This window comes from Leptopilina heterotoma, unplaced genomic scaffold (assembly GCF_015476425.1).
Source record: "Leptopilina heterotoma isolate Lh14 unplaced genomic scaffold, ASM1547642v1 Lhet_246, whole genome shotgun sequence".
Classification (NCBI taxonomy): Eukaryota; Metazoa; Arthropoda; class Insecta; order Hymenoptera; family Figitidae; genus Leptopilina; species Leptopilina heterotoma.
The window spans coordinates 525,796-548,663 of NW_025110962.1; the positions used below are offsets into that span (position 1 = coordinate 525,796).

General features: G+C 26.4%; 1 protein-coding gene across 1 annotated transcript in view; it reads left to right on the forward strand.

Annotated features, from left to right (window-relative positions):
- Positions 1-22,868, forward strand: part of LOC122503168 (polypeptide N-acetylgalactosaminyltransferase 2-like) — a 399,229-nt gene that overhangs the window by 316,765 nt on the left and 59,596 nt on the right. The window contains exons 2-3 of the mRNA XM_043613613.1: positions 5,372-5,541; positions 5,962-6,081. Coding sequence (XP_043469548.1) covers positions 5,372-5,541; positions 5,962-6,081 — 290 coding nt within the window. The remainder of the gene's footprint in view (positions 1-5,371; positions 5,542-5,961; positions 6,082-22,868) is intronic.

Consider the following 22,868-nt stretch of genomic DNA (forward strand, 5'->3'; position numbering starts at 1 on the left):
GGGAAATTTTATTAAAATAGTAGATATTGAAAATCATTGAAATTAGAGAAATGCATTTTATTTTTGAAAATAATTGATATTAGGACAAGAATTTTTTTTGAGTATTTATAAAAATAATTGAACTTTGGAGAAGAATTTTGTTATTTATTAAGACAATTGGGATTTTTACGAGAATTTTTTTTAAATTTTAAACATAGTTGAATTTTATAAGAATTCTAATTTTTTTAAATAATTGAATTTCTGCAATTATTTGTAATTTCTCCAAAATTGAATTTTTTTAATGTTTTCAACAAAAATTTAATTTAAATTAAGAAATTTTTAAATTCTATTATTTTCAAAATTGCTAATTTTATTTAAAAAAAGGTAGTAAGAAGTTAACCGCGCGAATTGTTGCTAGTGTATCATTAAAGTATAATAAAAAAAATAATTGTTAGAGAAAATATTTGCAAGATGGAAAAAATGAAAAGATTGGCACTATTTGCAAAAGGGAAAAATTTTAATACTCGCATTTTTCGTGACTCTGTAAGAAAAGAGAGTAAAAATAAGGATGAAAAATTTTTCACGCATATTATAGGCGTTCTGCTAAGGCCAAGATATGAATGGTAGTCTATGTAAGGTCGTAAGTCACTTGGACTCTCGTAGATTTCAAGTAGACGAAGAGCTGGTATTTCTTCTCGTAATTTTGCCACGGGGAGAATGAAATTTTCCTGGGCATTCCAGTTTTGCGACAGCCAAAAGAGAGAAAGAGAGAGAGATAGGGTTGAACAAAAAGAAAATGAGGAACGAGATGAAGAAGTAGTGGGTAAAATAAATTCTGGTATGAGTAACATTGTAAAAGTGGAAGGGGAAAAATAGTGAGCTGAGTATTTCGAGACTGATATATTCTTGTGAGTTGTATATATATATATATATGAAAAGATTTGCATAGAAACGGGTACTTGGTTCTGGTCAGAATTTCACTGGAACACTTGGGTTGCTTGGGTGGACAGCTGACAACTCATGACACTAGTATTAAAATTTTGCGGTAATCCCTTTGGATCGTTTAGAAAATCTGACATTTGCTAAACTTAAATTTCAGCATTTTATGAATAAGAAAATTTTCATAGTAAAAGATTCTTCGAGTTAAATCAGCGTGACTCGTAAATTTTATCCCGGGAAAAGCTTACTGATTACGAGCTTACGTTTGTCTACTTTTCGTGAAATATTCTCTCTTTCTCTCTCTCTCTCTCTCACACCCTTCCCTTCTTTCTCTATCTGCAAAACACAGAATTTGTAAAATATTTTCATCTAACCAAAATTATAGCTATTATAAATGTTTTATGCTCATTACAACTGGGAAATAGACCAATTTTTTAAATAACAGCAGTTCTTTCTTTAAATCTAGAGAGAGAGAAAGAACATTGTGAGTTATAGTCCCTACTTTCTAATTTTCGAAATCAAAATTAAGAAAAATTGGGTCACTTTTAGTAGTCTAAAATAGCGCCTTTTAAAAAATCTTTTAAGAAAGAAACATTTTAACTTCAAAAAAGATACGATGGATCTCTGAATGAGATGATAAAAAAATTGCATCTATTTGCAATTATACGAATAGAGACAAGGGTTAATAAAAATTTTTACTATTTGAATAGAACCGTTCTGTTTTCTTTTATCAATAATTGCATCTGAAACTGAAAGAAAAAAATTTACAGATACACTCTGCCATTCACATAAACCCCACATTTGTCAATCGATAATTCTTTCACCGTTATCTAAAAAGTATAAAAACAGTGAATATATACTTAGGTACAATTCAGTTTTGCTGCCAAATTACCTATATCCTACTCCATTGCATCCAAAAATAGAAAAGTCCGCTTGAAAATATGTTTACTACTTACCTTTTTTTACCCAATTTCTTTTCGAATATCCCCTTGCTGCTGCATCTAAAATAGAGAAAAGAAATGCTATAAATACGCATTACCTTTCTCTAGAACAAAAATAGTTTTGTTCGACAATAATTTTCAGAAAAAGAGGAATAAGAAAAAAATTGTCAAATAACTTTCCTGAAAATTGAACTAGTTGGATAAATAGTTTAAATTTAAATGTTAAACTATTAGGATTTATTGTTTAATTTTAAAATTAAATAAATTTATTTAGTACTATTTTGTTGTAATAAAATTAAAATAAATTTCGTTTACATTTTAAAGAGATTAAAGTAAAATTAATTCGCAAATCACGAGCAATCTAGAGTAACTGGTGTGTGGCATCAGGAAACCCTTCAAAGACCCAACCCTGAACAGTGTACATAGGACGCTTGTGGTTAATGGTCAGGATCGTTTAATGTTGCCGCGATTACTATTTCAACCGCAACTTCCTCGCAATTTAATCATTTTCTAATCTCAAGTAGAGAACGAGACAATTTTTTTTGGTCTCCAATGAAGAGATGATACAATGGAAAACTTTTTAAATGATTCAATTGAGAAAATCAAAAACTTTTGTCGAGAAAAGTTCATAGCATTTATATTTTCGTATTCATATTCTGAATTTTTTCCATCCTAATATAGTCTCTAATTGACATTACGACATTATTGTGTTCTAATTAATTTGTCAGGAAGAGTAAGTCTAAACCAATTTAAATTATACCAAAAAGACATAAGATTTTAATACGGAAGGTTGTTAGGAAGAGTCAGTCTAAACCAATTTGTATGACGCTAAAAAAGCATAAAATCTCTAATTCATATAATTTAATGTTAAGTTAACCAAAAAAATTTAGATTAGAAGAGTTTGGCTAAATAAATTACGATAGAACAGAAAGTGTATTAAAGTTGTGATTAATTTGGATGAAACAAAAAAATATAGTCTTATTGTTAGACTTAGGAAATTTTCATAGTCAGCATAAACCGATGAATTCGCGCATCTGTAACATTTTTTCTTGTAATTTTTGGAAAAGATTTTATTCAGTTCCCTCAATCACTTTTTTCCAATCTTCTGAAAATTAAGACTAAAAACCGCATTGTTGGGATTGAAAGTCGGTCAATTATGGAAGATTATAATTAATTAAGGATCCATTTAACGATAATGGAATTTTTATTCAATCATCCGGACAACTTTGATCCTCAAGAGTTTTTCAATTCATTTCAGTCAATATGAGTATAAAAAGTCTTGATCTCTGAGCACAATACGAGGCGTCGTCGTCTATAGACTTGAGTTTCTGAATAGATGAAGTGAACTGGTGCGCGGCAGTAGCAGGAGGAAGGCCTTCAACAGGGCAATTTAATCTTCCATCAATTCTCATAATTAACCAGCAACAATGGCAACTTTTATCGAATATCAAAATGAATTGCGGTCCATCTACGTGACCAAGTTTGCTTTAATTAAAAAAGTTTTTCTTTTTTACTCATTTCTCTATACTTTTAAAAGTCAAATCATTTCTCCTGCTACTATTCTACTTACCACTTCTACTATTTTAGTCGATTTTTAATTTTGAACAATTTGTAACTGTGGACGATTTCTAATTTTGTGGAAGCAATTTTTGATCAAATTAGAATTGTAAATAATTTCTAATTTTTATAAATTTTGATTTCTGAACGATTTCTAATTCTGTTATCAAGTGAACAATATTAATATTCTCATATTTTATTCAGTTGAAATAAACTTGCAGAGATGTATAATTATTACAGAGGGGGACACTAAAGGTTTCGATAGTTAAAAATTAAAGTTTAAACGTCGCCAGAGAAACTTGTTTCAGCAAAACGATACACGCGTCTCGTTGAACCGGATGCAACAGCTTGCCTCACCTCGGCAACCCAAGTATCCCATCCGTACTTCCACTTTAATATGTTTCGCGATCCGTGAATTAATATTTAAACATAGTTACGTTAATCCACCATTTATTCCAAAAAAACGAATTATATTACTTTAGGTTCTTCACGTTCCATTTCAATTCAGTCGAGAAATATATTTCATTCTGGAATTTTCATTAAAAACTTTGCTAATTGCTTTCAGCATTTCAAAATATTTTCTCCACTCGTTAAATAATTTAACGTACATTAAGGGTTTATATATTTAATAAGTTACAAAAATATTAAATGAAAACTAATAAATAGTAAATAAAAAATTAAGAAATTTGTTCCAGTTAATTTGTTAGGAAGAGTCAGTCTAAACCAATTTAAATAAAACCAAAAACAAACATCAGATTCCTAAAAGATCAGTTTGTCAGGAAGATTCAGTCTAAACCGATTTGAATAATGCTATAAAATAGAAATTAATAAATAAGAAACTACGACTAGAAAATAATTAATAAAGAATAATAAATAGAATAATATATGTAGAAAGTAATGAGTGGAGAATAATAAATAAAAAATTATAAATAGAAAAAGTAGAAATAAATAAAAAAATTAAAATATATTGAGTTTAAAAATATCCGTAGTTTAAAATCAATACAGTTTTTTCTTTCAATACTTTCTATTCATGTACATGTATATATATATATATATATAGAGAGAGAGAGAGTTATCTACTAGCTTCATTCAATCGTTTGGCCTCTGTCTATCATAAAGGTAAATTGTCAGTGACAGAATATAGTTTTCCTATGATAGCGCGCAAGTTTGCAAATGTCAATAATATACTCCATACCTGTGATAGAAGACGGCAAACGCTCCAATGTACAAAAATTTATCAAATTGAAAACTTTAGTAATGTACAATGTAGGCTTAAAAATTAAAATTTATATCCATCCATTCAATTGTCAATAAAACGCATGCCTCTCTCTACAAAATAGAGAAATGAAAGGAAAAGAATTCAATTAAACTTTTTAATAAAAACGACATTCTTCATTTTTTAATTACAAAGTCTTTTCATTTTATTTAATTACATTCGATATTTATTTAATTCAATATTTGATAAAATTGTTATCATTTTATATAAAATTTCATTAGAAGAATTCCATAGAATTTTTATGTGAATTCTAGAAAATGTTAGGCAGGAATTTACAGAACAATTTTTTTTACTGATTTTAATTAGTTATTTATTATTATTTAAATTTTTCTCTTTTTTAATTTTAGAACAATATACTTATTTAAATGTCCTCTCAGATGTCATGAAAATTCTCTCATAAACAAAATGAAGCGAACAAAGTATAACATTGTCTAAATAATTTAAATGAAACTAAAGGAACATCAGATTCCATAAAGGTCAGTTTGTTAGGATAAGTCAGTCTAAACCATGTTAGAGGAAACAAATGAAGTACCAAATATCTAACACTATTTTTGTTGCCATTACTATTTTATTGTCTTTTTATGTTATAAATACTAATTAATAATAAATAATTAATGGAAAATATATGAGACAACAATTATTATCAAAGCTTATTAAAAATATCGATTTTATGTTACAGAATGAAAATAGAGCATTAAGATTAAAGGAACCGGGATCACTGGTACTTTCGAGTGGAAATTCCAATGGTTACATGGACGCAGATGGAACGGCCATCGTCATGTCCTCTGAACTTTTGCCTGCTCCTAGTCCAGATCCCCAAGTAACGTGGAATTATTTCGACGAGCAGGGGTGAGTTTAATACGACTTGGGAATTAGTTATAACGAGCTGCTATCATGAAACTGGCATAGTTTACTATTCCGCAATATTCTACTTTCAAAATTATATTTTCACCGCAACGAATATTTCAATTCATTTGATAGTTATTTCATTAGGTATTTAAAGTATAAATTCTTTTCATTTAATCCATTAATAACAAATATTTAACTATATACTTTAACCATTTTTTTTTCTTCTTCAATATTTCCAATTTTTTCCAATAAAAAAATTAATAATTATAATAGTTATAAAACTTTTTTCCCTTTATTATAATTTTTGAATTCGAAATTAAATTTTTTTTTGCTTACACAATATTGAATAGTATCAATATGTAAAATTTTTCTTCATAGAAAATTTTGCAGATTTTCCATATTTAAATTATTTTTCCTCAGGTACGTCTCAAGGGGTGGTTTGAGAGTTGGAGAGGACCCTTATGCAAGAAATAAATTTAATCAAGAAGCCTCGGATAGTCTATCTAGTAATCGAGGGATTCCTGACACTCGCAGTCCAATGTAAGTACCATTTATTTAAAAAGCGACTCTCTGCATTATTTTTTTGAACAATCGATGATGACAAGGAAATTTGCCAGAAATGTCAAATATAATTTATTCGTTATTATAAAAAAAAGAAAAAATCGATGGTGTTTAAATTAGTTAGCATTGAATTAATTTGATAATATTGAGATTGTATTAAAATTATCCACAACATTTTTTTTTGCAATTAGATCGAAAATTTAAAGGATTTTTTCAACAGTAGTTCTCAGTTCCCCTTTAGAAGAAAGTAGAAGACTGTTGAGCAGGAGATTTGCCAATGTGCAGACAGGGAGATAATCATTACCGTCTCTCCAATTGCCATTAAAACATTAATTTGTTAGGAAGAATAAGTCTAAACCAAGTTAAAAAATATAAAAAACATGATTTTTAATAGATAAGTTTGTCAGGAGAAATCATAAACAAAAAAAAGAATTTAAGTCCTGATTTTTTAAAATAAAACCGAGAAAATACTAGATCACAGCAGAAAAGTTATATAATGACAAAATAAAAATAAATAAAGTATGTGAAATAAATAAATAAAAGTTAATACAATAAATCAAAAAATAAATTAACAAAAAAGACTGTCTATCGGTCGTCAATTCTTTTATATCGGTATCGGCAGTTTCGAAATGCTCTAGGGAACAATGATTCTTCTCAGATGATTGCCAAGATCACCGCCTACCGTAGGGAATTCATGATTTACTATGCCAAACGTTCCTGTATTAAAGTTTGGCAGAGTGCAATGAAAATACCTCGAGATTTAAATTTAACAGAAAGAATAAAAATGATGATAAAATTTAGTTCAAAAATGGAAGCATATTTCAGAAATAAAAAATATAACTTTATCGATACTTGAATTTTTATAGATATTTTTACTTGTTTATTTAGTTTTTATCCCAAACATCCAGAGATTGGAATTATTATATTAAAGAGACAAAATTCGAGTTAAAAAATTATAATATTAATTTTGTTCGATTCATATTCTTGTAGTCCGTTCTTGTAATTTCACTTTGACTTTATGTTGACTTCAAATTTAATATCAAGAAAATGAAAAATCTTTACATAATAATTACGCGTATAAAATGTAATGAAAAGATATATTTTGTTAGATTTAGAAAATCTTTTGAATAAAATTTTATTTTGTATACACTTTATGTCTAATGCTTTCAATGAAATTTTTTCACCAAAGCTTCAGTGGCACTTTTTCTCTATTTTCTTTCCACAAAAGCGAAGAATCAAATCCCATTTCCAATTCTAGTATATATACTATATCGTGGCGAGAGAAGATGGACAAAATAAAACTGAAGACAATTGACTTGGTGATTCTAGAAAGAAAAAAGTAGGAGTTAGAGAGCAGATAACAGTCAAGACTGCTGGACCCGCAAAACTTTGTGGTGGTAAGGGGGGGAAACATGAACGACAGTTTTACTCGACATGGGATGGGTGGATTTTACTTTCGCGAGGTCGCGTCGAGGAAATCCAGCGTGAAAACGGGAAATCACAGAAGCAATGGAATTGAGTTTTGCCAAGTTTAAGAGAGTCACACCTAATGGTATTGCCTGCCTGGAAATCCAGTGTCAAAGTAACATTCAACGTCCATAAAAATAACAATTGCGGATTCAAAAAAATTTTTTCCATCACAATAAAAATAGGTTAAAGTAGAAAAAAATAATAGAAATTTATGATAATAAAAATAATTACATAAAATATTTTTTTCTATGAAATTAATTTTAAAAAATTTACCACATGCATTTTATATAAAATTATTTTTATTATCGTTTTTAATTAACTTTAGTGTCTGCGTTGTGAATATTTTTTTTCCTTTTGTTTGTGCTTGAAACAAAGAAAAGAATTAAGCAGAAAGCTTAATTACTGGATTAAACGTACATGTTCATATTATCTGTTCCTTTTACGAAACAAAAGCTGAATACTCTCCAACGAGAAAAAAGATGATTAAAAATTTTTTTCCGTGCATTTACTTTATTTTTTTTGTTCTTATCAAACGCTAACATTTAGAATTTCAAATTTTATTTTCTCACTTAATGAAAGGAAAATATTTCCAATCGAAAGATGTTTTACATTGAAAGTAGATAAACTTTTAAATGGAAATAAAAGAAACAAAACAAGATTTTTTTCTCTGTGAAAAACAACTTAAAAGTTTTCTAGGTTGAACTCAAAAAGTAAAGCTGACGCTCAAATCGAGTTTCTTGAGAGTATTCGATATCTTTTCGCTGGTGTGTATATATCCTGACGGAAGCGGGTTATTAAAATGCTTCACGTGGTCTCAAAAGTCCCCTAGGGGTTCTGGGGAATGCCAGAGGATACTGAATGCAATCCAGTGCCATGTGGCAGAGCGCAGTCTTTCCGTTGCATTAAACATACGAAAGGGAGCTTTGCTGCAAGAAAAATTGAGATTAAGGCAATACGAAAGCTTCTCAAACTTATTTGTAGACTGAATTCGAACAAGAAATTGAGAAAATTGAACTGCACTGGATTTTATTTAATGATTTATTTTATTTGCGGATTATCAAGAAATAAGAAATTTTTAATAAAGGTTTCGGTTTGATGATTTGGTTTGTTCTGAGAATCTAAAAAATGGATTGAAGGGAAAAAATGATGAGTCACTGATTTGAATTGATCAAATATTTATTTAAAATTCTCTCTAAAGGTTGTCTGACTTCTTCGGTAGTCTACGGAAAATGAGAAAGAGGTTTGGAAACGTGACACATTTATACGAAGCGAGACAGGAAGAGAAGGGATAACTCCCGCCAGAAGCAAAATAGCCAATAGCGTCCTGACAGTTCCCCCTTTAGTCAACACATGTGAGGTGCGGAGAAGGAGAGGATGAAAGAGTCAGTCTTAACCAAGATTTTTAATAGATAAGCTTGTCAAGAAAAGTCAGCCTAAATGTTTGACAATGTAGAAAGAAACAGTTGATTTGTAATAAATAAATTAGACATCTACAAGCAGTCTATTAAAAAAAGAAGAGTATGAAGAAAAAATTAGAGTTCTAAGTTGTAACTAAAAAGTTTGTTAGAAAGAGTCAGTCTAAACCACTTTGAATATCACCAAAAAATAATATACCTCCAAATTAATTAAATAAGAAGACCAAAAATAACCTAGTTTCTACCTAAATTATATTTCAATGCGATAGTCAGTTTTCTCAAAATTAAAATTTTTTTCCATTCTTCAATAAATAGAATTCCATTACAGAAGAAAATGTTTTCAACTATAAAAATTTTCGATAAAGCAACCACCTTCCTAGTAATGGTGACTTTTCACTTGGAAAATCATATTTTTCTGATGGTATATTGTAAAGGAATAAAGAGTAGATTGACTTCTACAGATAAGCATCCTGTGATCAGTTCCCATTTTCCAAGTTGAGTCTTGATTACAATGAAATTGAATCAAATAGTGCAGAAAAGAAATGATCAATACCGATTCATCTCCTGATTTCTTTTTCTTTTTAATAATTTCCTCTTTTGTGGACAAAAAAAATTAATTTTTGCAAATCATTTTCTATCTTCCACTTCAGAGTTTACTATCAATTAATTAAAGAATAACTAACCCCTTAAAAATGTACACATTCTCGATTATAATTTTAATCCATTATGTATATAATCCTTTATGAATATAAACGTGAGATGCCTAAACAGTCTGAGATGGCCGTTCTTCACAGTTAGTTATGCAAATGCCGAATGTGTTGATATCACCAATATGAGTCAACAGGTTGTAGAAGATTGGATGCTTCAATTTATTGATTAGAGCTTAATTTTATTGGATGCTTATAGCCAATTAAGAAGAATATTCGATGAGAATATTTCACTACGAAAGTTTTATTTTCATTATTTAGTGGTTTATTTGAGGTTAAAATAACTTTATTTAATTATAGATTTCCAGAGTTATTATAAGTATTTCATTAAGCGAAATATTGAACACAGCAATGTGCGATTAATTAAATATTCATTTGAGGCAGTAATGAGAAATTTATTAATTAAAAATTAATACCTATATATTTACTCACAAAACTGGAGAGAAATGTTATTCTCTTTTTAGAATTTTCAACAAAAGGTTAATTATAGGACATTAATAATTAGAAAAAAGATTATTACTAAGGAGGTTTGAAACCATTCGAACATCGATTCATTAGATCATGTAATTGATGTCTGTGATAACTAACATGAGAATTGCGCAATGGCTGACTGGGTCAACCGGGATTTCCGGGTTCATGAAGGACTCTATTTCCGATGTTAAAGCAAATAGAGAATCCACCACACAGCGATGATTACTGAGAGAAAATTTTCCACTCCCGAGATATTTTGTTACAATTCCAGGGAATTAAAGGTGCAAAAAAACCCATTTTAACAAACTGTTTCTTATGGACTATATTGTGACCCCAGTTTTTAATTATAGAAAAGTAATTGTAGTAAACACAAGGTAAGGAAACAGTAATCAATTAATTTTCAAAAACTGCAAGACGTGAAATTATCAAGTTTGGGAAATTTACAGTTATTGTAGAAACTTGTCTGTATGTATTAAGTCCATTGATGAGTCGTTTCAAGAGATTAAGACCATCAGTGGTCTAACTAAACTTTATGTGAAACCTTAAACTGATACTTGAACGATAATTGAAGATGGTTCCAAAGTTTTGATTAGTCTGACGTAAGGGAGCTTAGAGGAGACTATAACCTTTAGCGCTTTAAGTATAGTTTACAGCTGACTTAACCTATATTTTTTAATAATTCTCTAAATCTAGAGTCAGACATTTCAGATATTGCGTAATTTTACTCTTGGAAATTTTTAATGATTTGGTTAGTCGACATCATGATCTGAGAGGTGATCTTGAATCATTAATAATAAATCATCGTAATTAATGATGATTTAAGTTAATAAAATTTTTATTTAAAGTGTCGATTAAGATTCCCAGACTTTTTCGGCAATCAGCGGATTAAGAGGAAGAAAATAATAAATCTGACGTATTTCTGTAACGCGAGAGAGGATGGGAGGGGATAATTCCAAATTATTCCTTTGGATGATTTATCCGAAGCCAGTTGAGCAGAAGTCTTGAGGCAGTGAAGATGGTTAGCCAGGTAACAACGTGTCTCCAATTAACATTATGGCATTTAGCCTAATTAATTTGTGAGGTAGAATCAGTCTAATTAATTTAAACGAAAGCAACAGATTCCTAATAGAAAAGTTTAACAGGAAGAGTCAGCCTAAACCAATTTAAATGAAAACAAAAAATCACCGGATGCCTTACAGGTAAGTTTCAAACAATTTCAAGGAAAAAAGATACATCTAATTTCTCACCCATAAGTTTGTCAGGAAGAGTCAGTCTAAACCATATTGAACAACATGAGGAGACTATTTGAGCTCCAAGTGATTAATTTAGCAGGAAATTTAAAATAATTTCAAAGAAATAAAAAGTACATCCAATTTCTAACCCATAAGTTTGTCAGGATGAGTCAGTCTAAACCAAGTTAAATGAAAACAAAAAATCACCGGATCCCTCACAGATAAGTTTGTCAGGAAGAGTCAGTCTAAACCAATTTAGAGGAAACAAAAAAAACCAGATCCCTAAGAGGAAAGTTTGTCAGGAACAGTGAGTCTGAACCAATTTGAGTAAGAAGAAGAGAATATTTGATCTCCGATTGATTAGTTTGTCAGGAAGTCGAATTACTGATTTTAAATTCAAATTAGGAGTCCTAAATACATGGCAGAAGTTTAAAATTCCTATATGGAGGTTTTATTCATTCCCTATTTTGTCTAGATTTTTGTCTAGATATTCCACACCTCCAATTAATCTGATTGTAGTTACCTATTGATTTTTCCGTGAATATATATTGAACTGTTAAACATTTTAAACAAAACATTTTATGAAGGAAATAAACGTTTGCACATTTTGAACGTTTATAGCACTGTTGTTCATATTTTTATTACACGAACGTAAAATATTTCTATTAATAAAAGACACTTTCATTTTATTTCCCATTTACTGCAGGGGGGACTTTAAAGTCCCTAATATTAGAATTTATAAACATGAATTAATTTTTATTTTCAATAATAAATTTGAAATTCATATTGACAGAAGTACTTCAACATCTCTTTCGTTAGTGTTTTCATTCTATAAAGCAATTGAAAATTTTGAAGAATCGTAAAGGAGGGAGAATTTAATAAGAACACTTAATCAAGAGGAGCTCTTTTAGTCTCTCTTGATATCGTTGAATGAGAGTCTGCAATGGGGCCTCGTAAAGTTTATCGCTGGTAAAAGAGACCCATTCCTTATATCTAAGCTCTATAGTTCTTATAGTTCTTCTCCATTTCGCATTTTTTTATCGTTTTAACCGCTGACGTTGAGGGGTACACGAGTTACGTCTCTTTGGCAGACGGTTTCCTACTCTCTTTCTCCCTTCTTTCACTTTTTTTTTCTCTTCTTTGTTCATTTTCTTCTTGTCTCTTTTGTCTCTATCTGTTAAACTGAAAAACCCACACTGGGTGACTTCAACTGATACCGTGAGCAATAATTGTGGTACTTACGATTCATTGTCTCCGCACTAAAACTTTGATGCTGAGCTCGCGATATTACGGAAACGTGTATATACCATCACCGCTATTCAACTACTTTTGAGTAAAACTCTGATTTCCTTATAAAATTTACAGTGGTTTCGCAAAATTAAAAGTTACTAAACTTTTGAAATCTTATGACTTACCTGATCGATCTTATATTAACTTTTAATAATTTTAACTTTATCCCAACTTTAGCACTTCTATGGCATGACAAAAATATACTTTTGAAAACTTGTTTTGATGTTAAGAAACTGAGGGTAAAATAATTTCTTCATGACGATGTATTACTAAACTAGTATGTTTTTCGTTTTGTAGAAGCTTTTCAAGTAGAACAGAATTTAGTTTGAAAAATCATTTCAACAAAATATAATTAATGTTATATATAACATCGACAATATATTATAAAATTAAAAATCAATAAAATCACATGCGGGACTAAGTTTGTAATTAAATAAATAAATATGCTAATTACATCAATGATCCTATGAAAATATCAAAAACAATTTTAAAACGAGTAGTTCGTTAAATTCACATATTAAACACAGTTTTCATCAAATGACAGTTTGATATCGAACAATTGATTTTATTCAGTTTATTGATATTGTCTGCAAATTATATCGTCTGTATCAAATTAATACAAAATTAATTCATTCATCCAAGTATTGCGAAATTGAAGTAAATTAAATCAATAGGCTAATAAATAACAAATAAAACTGAAATCATAAAAAAAATGTAGGTGTTTTCTGACTTAAATTGACCCATTCTACTAGTATTTTTATTATTATTAGTTTATTAAAAAGTGGTATTCTTAGTAGTGTAGATTTATTATTAGCTGTATTTTAATTATCTAAATTATTATTTTTTTATTATTCCAAATAATGGAAGAATGGATTAAAATGATTCAACTACATACGTATTGTTCAAAAAAATATTGCAACAAAACGGCTTTCATTGTTATTAGCGTAATCCTCAGCATCGTGAGAAATTCTCTATTTTATTTAAAAATAAATTCGATTTAATCTTTTTCCTTTTTTTTTACAACAAACATTGAACGAATCGAAATTTTTTTTTTCCAACGAATGAAACTTTTATTGTTGTGTTTTATTGGAAGTGAGGGCAAAATAGGGTGTGGGAGGGGGGTGTTGGGTAAAAAGGGGGTGGAGGGTATATATATACCTTTTTTTTCCCACCTCTTTTCGAATGAAATAGCATTCACTGGAATGAAAACTCGCAGCAATTGCGAGGGCGGACAACTCGTTACGGCCGAGTTGTTGTTAACGTTTGGTACTGCGGGTAATTAGGGGAGGCCGCTCGTAAATAGTTCATCCTCAGGTCTTCAAGAATCTTGCCACGGGGAAACAAATGAGTATAAAAACGTGATTACTGACTCTCATTATTATTCTCCGTGGCGAATTACGAAAATGTCTAGGAACAAGAGGGCTTGATAAAATTTGTCAGAGAATTGTTGGTATAAAATGAATTTTGCTTTTTGAAAAGATAAAGAACGTGCAACAAGTCGCTATAAAGGAAAAAAAGAAAAAAATTGAAAAATGTTTTTCATTTTACATAAAACTGATTTAATAATTCAAAGGGAATTGCTTTTGTTTTTCTTTAGAGTAAAGAAGAAAATGAACAAGCTTTTAGTAAAATAAATAATTCGTTTAAAGTACGAATTAATATTACTATTTGTTTGTGTTTTTGTAGTTCTTTAATTTTTTAGTTCTTTTAAAACAAAAATATTTTTATTATATTATTTATGCTATTATTTTTTAACTTTATTCAGGGCTCGAACTAGGACCGTAAATCCCGTAAAGGTCCATAAATTAGTTTCAAATCCGAAAAAGTAAGTTTTATTGAAAAAAAGCTTGTAAAGTACGTAATTTAATTGAGAAAAGGCGAAAAGTTCGTAAATTGTACGATATAATTTGGCGAATTTTAGAGAAATTACAAATGAATGCAGAAATTCAATTATTTTCAAGGGTAATAAAATTCTTCGCAGAAATTCAATTATTTTTAAAAGTATTAAAATTCTTCGCAAAAATTCAATAATGTTCAAAAATTTTTTTAAATTCTAGTCAAAAATTCAATTTTCTTTATAAATAACAAAATTCTTCTCCGAAATTAAATTATTTTCAATAATTCTTGGCAAAATTTCAATTATTTTTAAAAATTTTCCTCAATTCAATGATTTTATAAACATCTACTATTTTAATAAAATTTTCCAAATAAATTCAATTATTTAAAAAAATTCTAATAAAATTCTACGTAAATATTTAATTATTTTCATAAAATAATAAAAATTTCACAGGATTTCAATTATTTAAAATTTTTTTTATAAATTTCTTCGCAATAATTCAATTATTTTCATAAATAATAAAAATTTTACAGTGATTCAATTATTTTCGTAAAATATAATATTCTTTTTAGAAATTCAATTATTTTCATAAATATTAAAACTCATTGCAGAAATTGAATTATTTTCAAAAGTAATAAAATTCTTTGCAGAAATTCAATTATGGTCAAAATTTGATTATATTCAAGTCAAAATTTCAATTATTTTTATAAATAATAATATTCTTCTCCGAAATTCAATTATTTTTAAAAATTCTAATAAAATTCTTATCAAAAATTTCAATTATTTTCAAAAATTTTCCACAATTTAATGACTTTCAATATCTACTATTTTAATAAAATTTCTGAAAAGAATTTTCCAGAACTTCAATTATTTTCTTTAAAAATAATAAAATTCTTCTTAAAAATTCAATTATTGACAAAAATTTTAATAATAGGTATTCTTGGCAAAAATTCAATTATTTTTTTTATAATAATAATAATAATTCTAAAATTTTAATGGAATTCTTGTCAAAATTTCAACTATTTTCAAACATTTTCCAAAAGAATTCAATTATTTAAAAATAATTTATAATAAAATTGCAGATTTTTAAAAAAATTATTCAAAGTTTTTATTTTTTAATATATATAAATAATTGAAGAATTTCCGAATAATTTAAATTTTGTAAAATTGAATTATAAACAAATGAATTTGAAAATTCTAAAAGAACTATTTCATATATTATTAAAAATAATGGATTTATAAAAGAATTTTGGTGAAAAACACGGAAAAAAATTGAATTTTGACAAAGTTACAAATTATTGGAAAAATTCAATTATTTTCAAAAATATTTAAATTCATCGTAGAAATTAATTTACATTCAAAAATTTTTTAATTCATAGGGATTCAATTATTTTCAAAAATAATAAAACTTATCACAGAATTTCAATTATTTTTAATACAATTTTAATCAAATTTCTCGGAAAATTTAATTAATCTTAAAAATGTTATTGAAATTCGTCGGAAGAATTGAATTATTTAAATATTTCTTAATAAATTTTTTTATGAGAATTGAATTTTAAGCAACATTACATTATTCAATATATTATTTATTTTTGTTATAATTAAATAATGTTATGTTTGTTTATTTAAATAATTGAATTTTAGAAAAATTTTCTAATAAAAATTTGTTTTAAAAACGAATTTCAATTAAAATTTTAGTTAATAATTGAATATTAGAAGCAATACAGCGTGAATTGTGAGAAATAATTGAATTTTAAAATTAATTTTTTTGAAAAAGTTTAATTGCAGATTTTTTTAAAAAATTATTTAAAGTTTTTATTTTCTAATATATATATTTAATTGAAGAATTTACGAATAATTGAAATTTCGTAAAATTGTATATATTGTAAACAAATGGATTTGGAAATTTTTCAAAGAACTTTTTCGAAAATTTTGAAAAATGATTAATTTAAAGAATTACAATTTTTTACTGCTATTAACTTTTGCTATTATTACTTTTTGCTGTTATTATTTTCTACTATTATTATTTACTACTATTATTACTTTTTACTATTATTACTTTTTACTATTATTAATTATTACCATCGTTACTTTTTAATCCTTAGTTTGTACTTTTATTTTTTACCATATTATTACTTTTAACTATTATTATTTTCCACTATTATTATTTTTACTATTATTATTTTCTACCACAATAATTTTCTACTATTAATTATTTTTTTATCTTTCTTTTATTCTACATTCTACATTATATACATTTAGTAAATAAAAAATTTACTAAGTTTTAAAGATTCATTCTGCTGATATACCATCCCTCTTCACTTTACTTAGAAACTAAGGGATATTATCTTAGACAAATGCAAATGTCTACTTAGAGTAAAGTTGTCTTTTCTTGAAACAAACACACCCTTTCAGGTTCTCTAAACGTCATCTAGAAACTACTCTCTCTCCTATGCATATATCTTAGTTACAGCAAAACATTACTTTGGCATAAGAATTTTACAACTAAAATACTTTCTACATAAAAAGTTCTAGAAAAACTGTTTACATAAACTTTTTCCAAAAGACTCCCCGAGTCGAAATTTAGACCCTACTTAGCCTCTAAAAATGTAGGGCTTATTCAGGTTTAGCAGTCGTAAAATAGGGTCTGATTTCAATACAATTTTTAAAAACTAGACCCTCCTTTGACTCCCAAAACAGGCTGAAATTTGCCAATCTTCCATTTGGAGAAGCAAAGGAGGGTCTACTTCTAAGAAACCTATACCGTACTTTTATACCTCGTAGACCCTACTTTCATACTCCTAGACCCTACAATTAGAAAAAGAAAAATTTGAAGATTTGCTCAGATTCAATTGAAGCACTAGGGATGAGTAAAACACATCAGTATTTATGAATTTGGAGTACTTTTTGCATTTGCAGTGTTTCAAGTAATGCATTAAAAAATAATTCAAAATTTTCTTTCAGAATGTAGGGTCTAGGAGTATGAAAGTAGGGTCTACGAGGTTTAAAAGTACGGTATAGGTTTCTTAGAAGTAGACCCTCCTTTGCTTCTCCAAATGGAAGATTGGCAAATTTCCGCCTGTTTTGGGAGTCAAAGTAGGGTCTAATTGTATTAGAATTAGACCCTACTTTACTACTCCTAACACTCAATAGCCCCTGAAAATTCAGGGTGAAAGTAGGGCTTAAATTTCGACTCGGGTCCCTATTTAATGGTAAAAAAAATCACCAGTTTTACTTTTTTCTTCAATTTGTATTTTCCTGAAACGAAATAATATTTATTTTAAGAGTCTTACACTCAATATTAAACTTATAAAAATTTTGTAAAATAAATTTATACCTAAATTAAATAAATAAATAAATTTATAAAAAAATAAAATAATAATAATTATAATAGTAAAGAAACATAATTATTATAATATTATTAATAATTATAATAATAAATATAATAATAATATTAATAATAATAATAATTCTTACAACTAAGTTTCAGTACAGATAAATGAGATTATAGATAAAATTAACAAAATATAAACTTTTGTTTAAAATTCCCTCTCTGAAAACAGTAGTTTCTTAAGGAGAAAAATCGATCAGCTGATTCGCTTTCAAGGAAAGAGCCAGTGAAGAATATTGACCACATGAAATTCTATAAGAAGATAAAGTTTAACAAAGGTTCGCGAATTTCAAACGAAAAACGTGATGAGAAATATTAAATTGAAATAATTTTTCAACAGAAACCTTTATGTAGTGTATTTTATTTCTTTTCTGTTACTTAAAAGTTTAAAAGTAGCCAGGAAAAAAATGAAAGAAATGTTTTACATAATAAAAGCAGACATTGAAATTAACCTGAAGAAAATGGATGCGTTAAAATTGTTTTTCAAAGTTTTTTACTTTATATATTAAATGAAATATTTTTCTTAGAATTACAAACGTCTAAATTGTCAAGAAAAATATTTATTTAAAAATTTTTTATGTAAATATTTTTATTATCATATTTATTTTTATTTATTTTTATTTTTTATTTATTTTTATTTATAGTCCTTTATTTTTATAAAGATATATTTTTATAAAACAATATGAATAATCCAAATAAAAATATATTTTAAAAAATGTAAAAATTTGTCTGACTAAAAGTATTGAAGGACTACTTATATTTTAGTGTCGTCTGATTATTGCCTACTTGTACATACTACTAGTAGGCAGGCGATGTCTGACTAAAAACTTTTTATGCTACTGATTTTAATTTAGAGATAATTTATAATATTGTCTGACTAAAGCTGGTGTTAACTACTGAAACTATTTCTTTAATTTTAAAAGTACGATAGACTGATGTTATTTAATTAATTAATTAACATTAATGTCTGATTAAAAATTATTCAAGATTTGTTCTAACTAGAAATATTTTTTACTACTGATAATAATTTTTCGGAAAAATAAAGCGACGTCTGACTAAAAAGTAATTATACTACTTCTAGTTATTTTATAATTATTTTTAAAGTTGTCTGACTAAAACTGTATGCTACTACTACTTGGAAAGCATTTAAAAATTTACGCCTCGTCCGACTTTAATCCACTTATACTACTTATACTAATTTTACAAGAATTAAAAACGTTGTCTGACTAAAATTGAGCTTTACTACTTAATACTTAAAAGTAAGACATATTTATAATATATATAATTTATGACTTATGTTTATTTTAACTCAAGATGTCTAATTATGAACAACTTTTACTACTAGTGTCCTAAATTCAAATTCAAATCATGTGTCTGACTAAAAATAACACTATCCACTAATATTAAAAGTAAAAATATTTAAACTTACTAATGCTATAAAAACAGTAATTTAAAACGTTGTCTGACCAAAAATGTATTTTACTAATCAGTAAAAGCATTCGAATATGTCTTACTTTAAGCAATGTCTGACTTAAATATACTTACTCTCCTTATATTAATTACAAAACAATTTAATATATTTTCTAAAGAAAATTATCGATTACAACTAATAGAAATGATTGGAAAAATTAAAGCATTGTCTGACTTAAATTCATTTGTACTACTTAGATTAGTTTTACAAACAGAGTATTTGTCGTCTGACTCAAATTGATCTAAACTACTAGTACTAAACAAAAAGAATATTATTACATTGTCTTACTAGTTAACATATCTGCTACTATTTCTACAAACTTTTTTTAAAAAATTTGAAAAATGCCTTCACAGTAAAACGTGAGATGTTAAAATAACACCAGAATGGATTAAAATAATCTCCAACAGTTTAATCCCCCTAGGATTAAATTAACACCAGAAAGGATTAAAATAATCTATTTTGGTGTTATTTTTAACTATGAATGAAATTTTACTTTAAATAAAACACAAAAGTCAACGATTTGTAAAATTTCAACGAATTTAGCTTCTCCAGGGAGAATAGTAAGTTAGTAAGTTAGTTACTAACTTACTAACTAACTTAGTAACATAATTACTAAATTTAATTGTGTTCAAAACTTTAAAAAAATTCTCGTCAAAATTTCAATTCTCTCTATAAATAATAAAATTCTTCTCTGATATTAAATTATTTTACAAAATTTTAATCAAATTCTTGTCAAAATTTCAATTATTTTCAAAATTTTTCTAAAATTCAATAATTTTCAATATCTACTATTTCAATAAAATTTTCCAAAAGAATTCCATTATTAAAAAAAAATTTGAATAAAATTCTACGCAAACATTCAATTATTTTCATAAATAATAAAATTTTTTTACAGGAATTCAATTATTTACAAATTTTTTTTTATAAATTTCTTCGCAATAATTCAATTATTTTCATAAATAATAACATTTTTACAGGGATTCAATTATTTTTATAAATAATAAAATTGTTTTAGGAATTCAATTACTTTCATAAATAATAAAAATCATTGCAGAATTTCAATAATTTTTAATGCAATTTTAATCGAATTCCTCGAAAAATGTAATTATTCTTAAAAATTTTATTAGATTCGTCCAAAGAATTTAATGATTCAAATAATTTGTTGATAACATTTTTTATTGAGAATTTTATTTCAAGAAACATGAAATTAATAAATTATTTATTTTTTTATTTAAATAATTGAATTCTCGTAGAATTTACTAATAAAAATGGTTTTAAAAATGAATTTCGTTAAAAATTTTAGATTATAATTAAATATTAAAAGCATTATAATATAATTATTATATTTTGAGAAATAATTAAATTTTGAAAAAGTTTCAAATTAAATTCATTGAAATTCTTAATTTTTCATATTTTTGACAAACAATTCTGTAGAATTAATTCTTTTTAAAAGTTGAATAGGATTTTTAATTAAAATTATTTCAAATTTTTATTTTTTAATATATATTTAATTGCAGAATTTCCGAATAATTGAAATTTTGAAAAAATTGAATTGTCAACGAATGAATTTGAAAATTGTCAAAGCACTTTTTTAAAAATTATTAAAAATAATGGATTTATTGAAGAATTTTAGTTAAAAACACTAGAAAAAAATTTAATTTTGGAGAAGATAGAAATAATTGCAGAAATGCAAGTTTTAATAAAATTCGACAAAAGAATTCAATTATTTAAAAATTTGTTAATAAAATTCTTTATGAGAATTGAATTTTGAGAAACATTCAATTATTCAATAAATTATTTACTTTTGCATTTAAATAATTAAATTCTTGTAGAATTTTCTAATAAAAATTGATTTTCATTTCATAAATATGAATTTCAGTTAAAATTTTAGATTATAATTGAATATTAAAAGCAATATAGCGTGAATTTTTAGAAATAATTTAATTTTGAAATTAATTTTTTCGAAAAAGTTTAATCGAATTTTCTTTTATATTATTTGAAGTTTTTATTTTCTAATATGCATTTAATTAAAGAATTTAGGAATAATTGAAATTTCGTGAAATTGAATATTGTAAACAAATATAGATTTGAAAATTGCCAAAGAACTTTTTCGAAAATCATTAAAAATAATTGATATAAAGTAAAATTGTAGTTAAAAATTTTTGAAATTAATAATTGAATTGAAGTAATGAAAATAATTTGGAAAAAGTATAATATTCTTATAATATAAAATAATGATTTTATTACTTGGTCATCTTTAATTATTATAAAATATGAAGAAATCGATCGAAGTTATAAAGTTATGAAGTCGAAGACTCGGAGTTATCGACATCTTCATGTTTTATAGTTATAATAAAATTTAATGAACTAAACTTTCATTCATTTTAAAAAATAACACCAAAATTGATTATTTAAATTTTTTTATGTTAATTTAATCTGCAACACTTTTTATTACCTCACGATTCACTTTGTTATTCAAACCTTCTGTTACTACTTACGCTTGTCTGACCATAGCTATTCCTTTACTACTGATTTTCAAATTTTAACCTTTTCTAAATTTTTCAAATAAACTAACTTTTTATAAACAATTTAAAAATGTCTCATACAAACCTTCTTTTACTATTTACGCTAGAAAATAAAGAGATGTCTGACCACAGCTATTCATTACTACTGATTTCAACTTTTAATCTTTTCTAAATTTTTCAGAATAAAATAAACCAAACTTGAATAACACAAAAAATAAAGTTTTCAATTTTATATGATTTGTTTACAGTTTAAAACAGAAAAAATGTTGAAACTAAACCAATGAAACTGAAATTAAAAAATAATTTAACCCTTTTAGTCTCTCCAACTTTAAATAAAAGTAAAAGAGGGTAAAAAATCAAAAAATGTTTTTTCCCTTAAAAAAAAACCTACGCGCCTGAATATTTAAGTTTAACGAGCACAGCTGGCGTTGCATTATAGCCGAGTTCGTCTGTTGCAAAGGTCAAAGGTCTTTTATTTCCACATGGACAATTCCCGCCTATTATATTTTCTCGCACTATTGTTAAAATTCAAACCTTTTATAATTTAATATTTTTATTTATGAAAAATAATTACAAACAACTGATGGTACGTCCGTGAATTTACTTTTTGCACTTTCTTTAAATTTTGAAAATAATTAATAAATACTCATAATAAAATAATAAATTCTTTGGATTATTTGTTGTATAATGTATTTTTAATTAAAATTAAATCTTATTTCGTGTATATAATTTGAAAAAAATAATGTTTAGTTATGTTATAAATTATCCACTTGAAATCAATATATGAAAAAGTAATTTAAAACTAATTTTAGTTCAATTTCGAGGAAATAAAAGTAAAATGTGATAGAAGCTTTCGTTATTACATAGAGGAGCCTTTCTGTATTAGGCAATGTCTCTCCTTCCTTTCTTTTCGGTTTGGAAACTCATTACCTCAGTTTCGAGCGGGTGCGCGCTTTC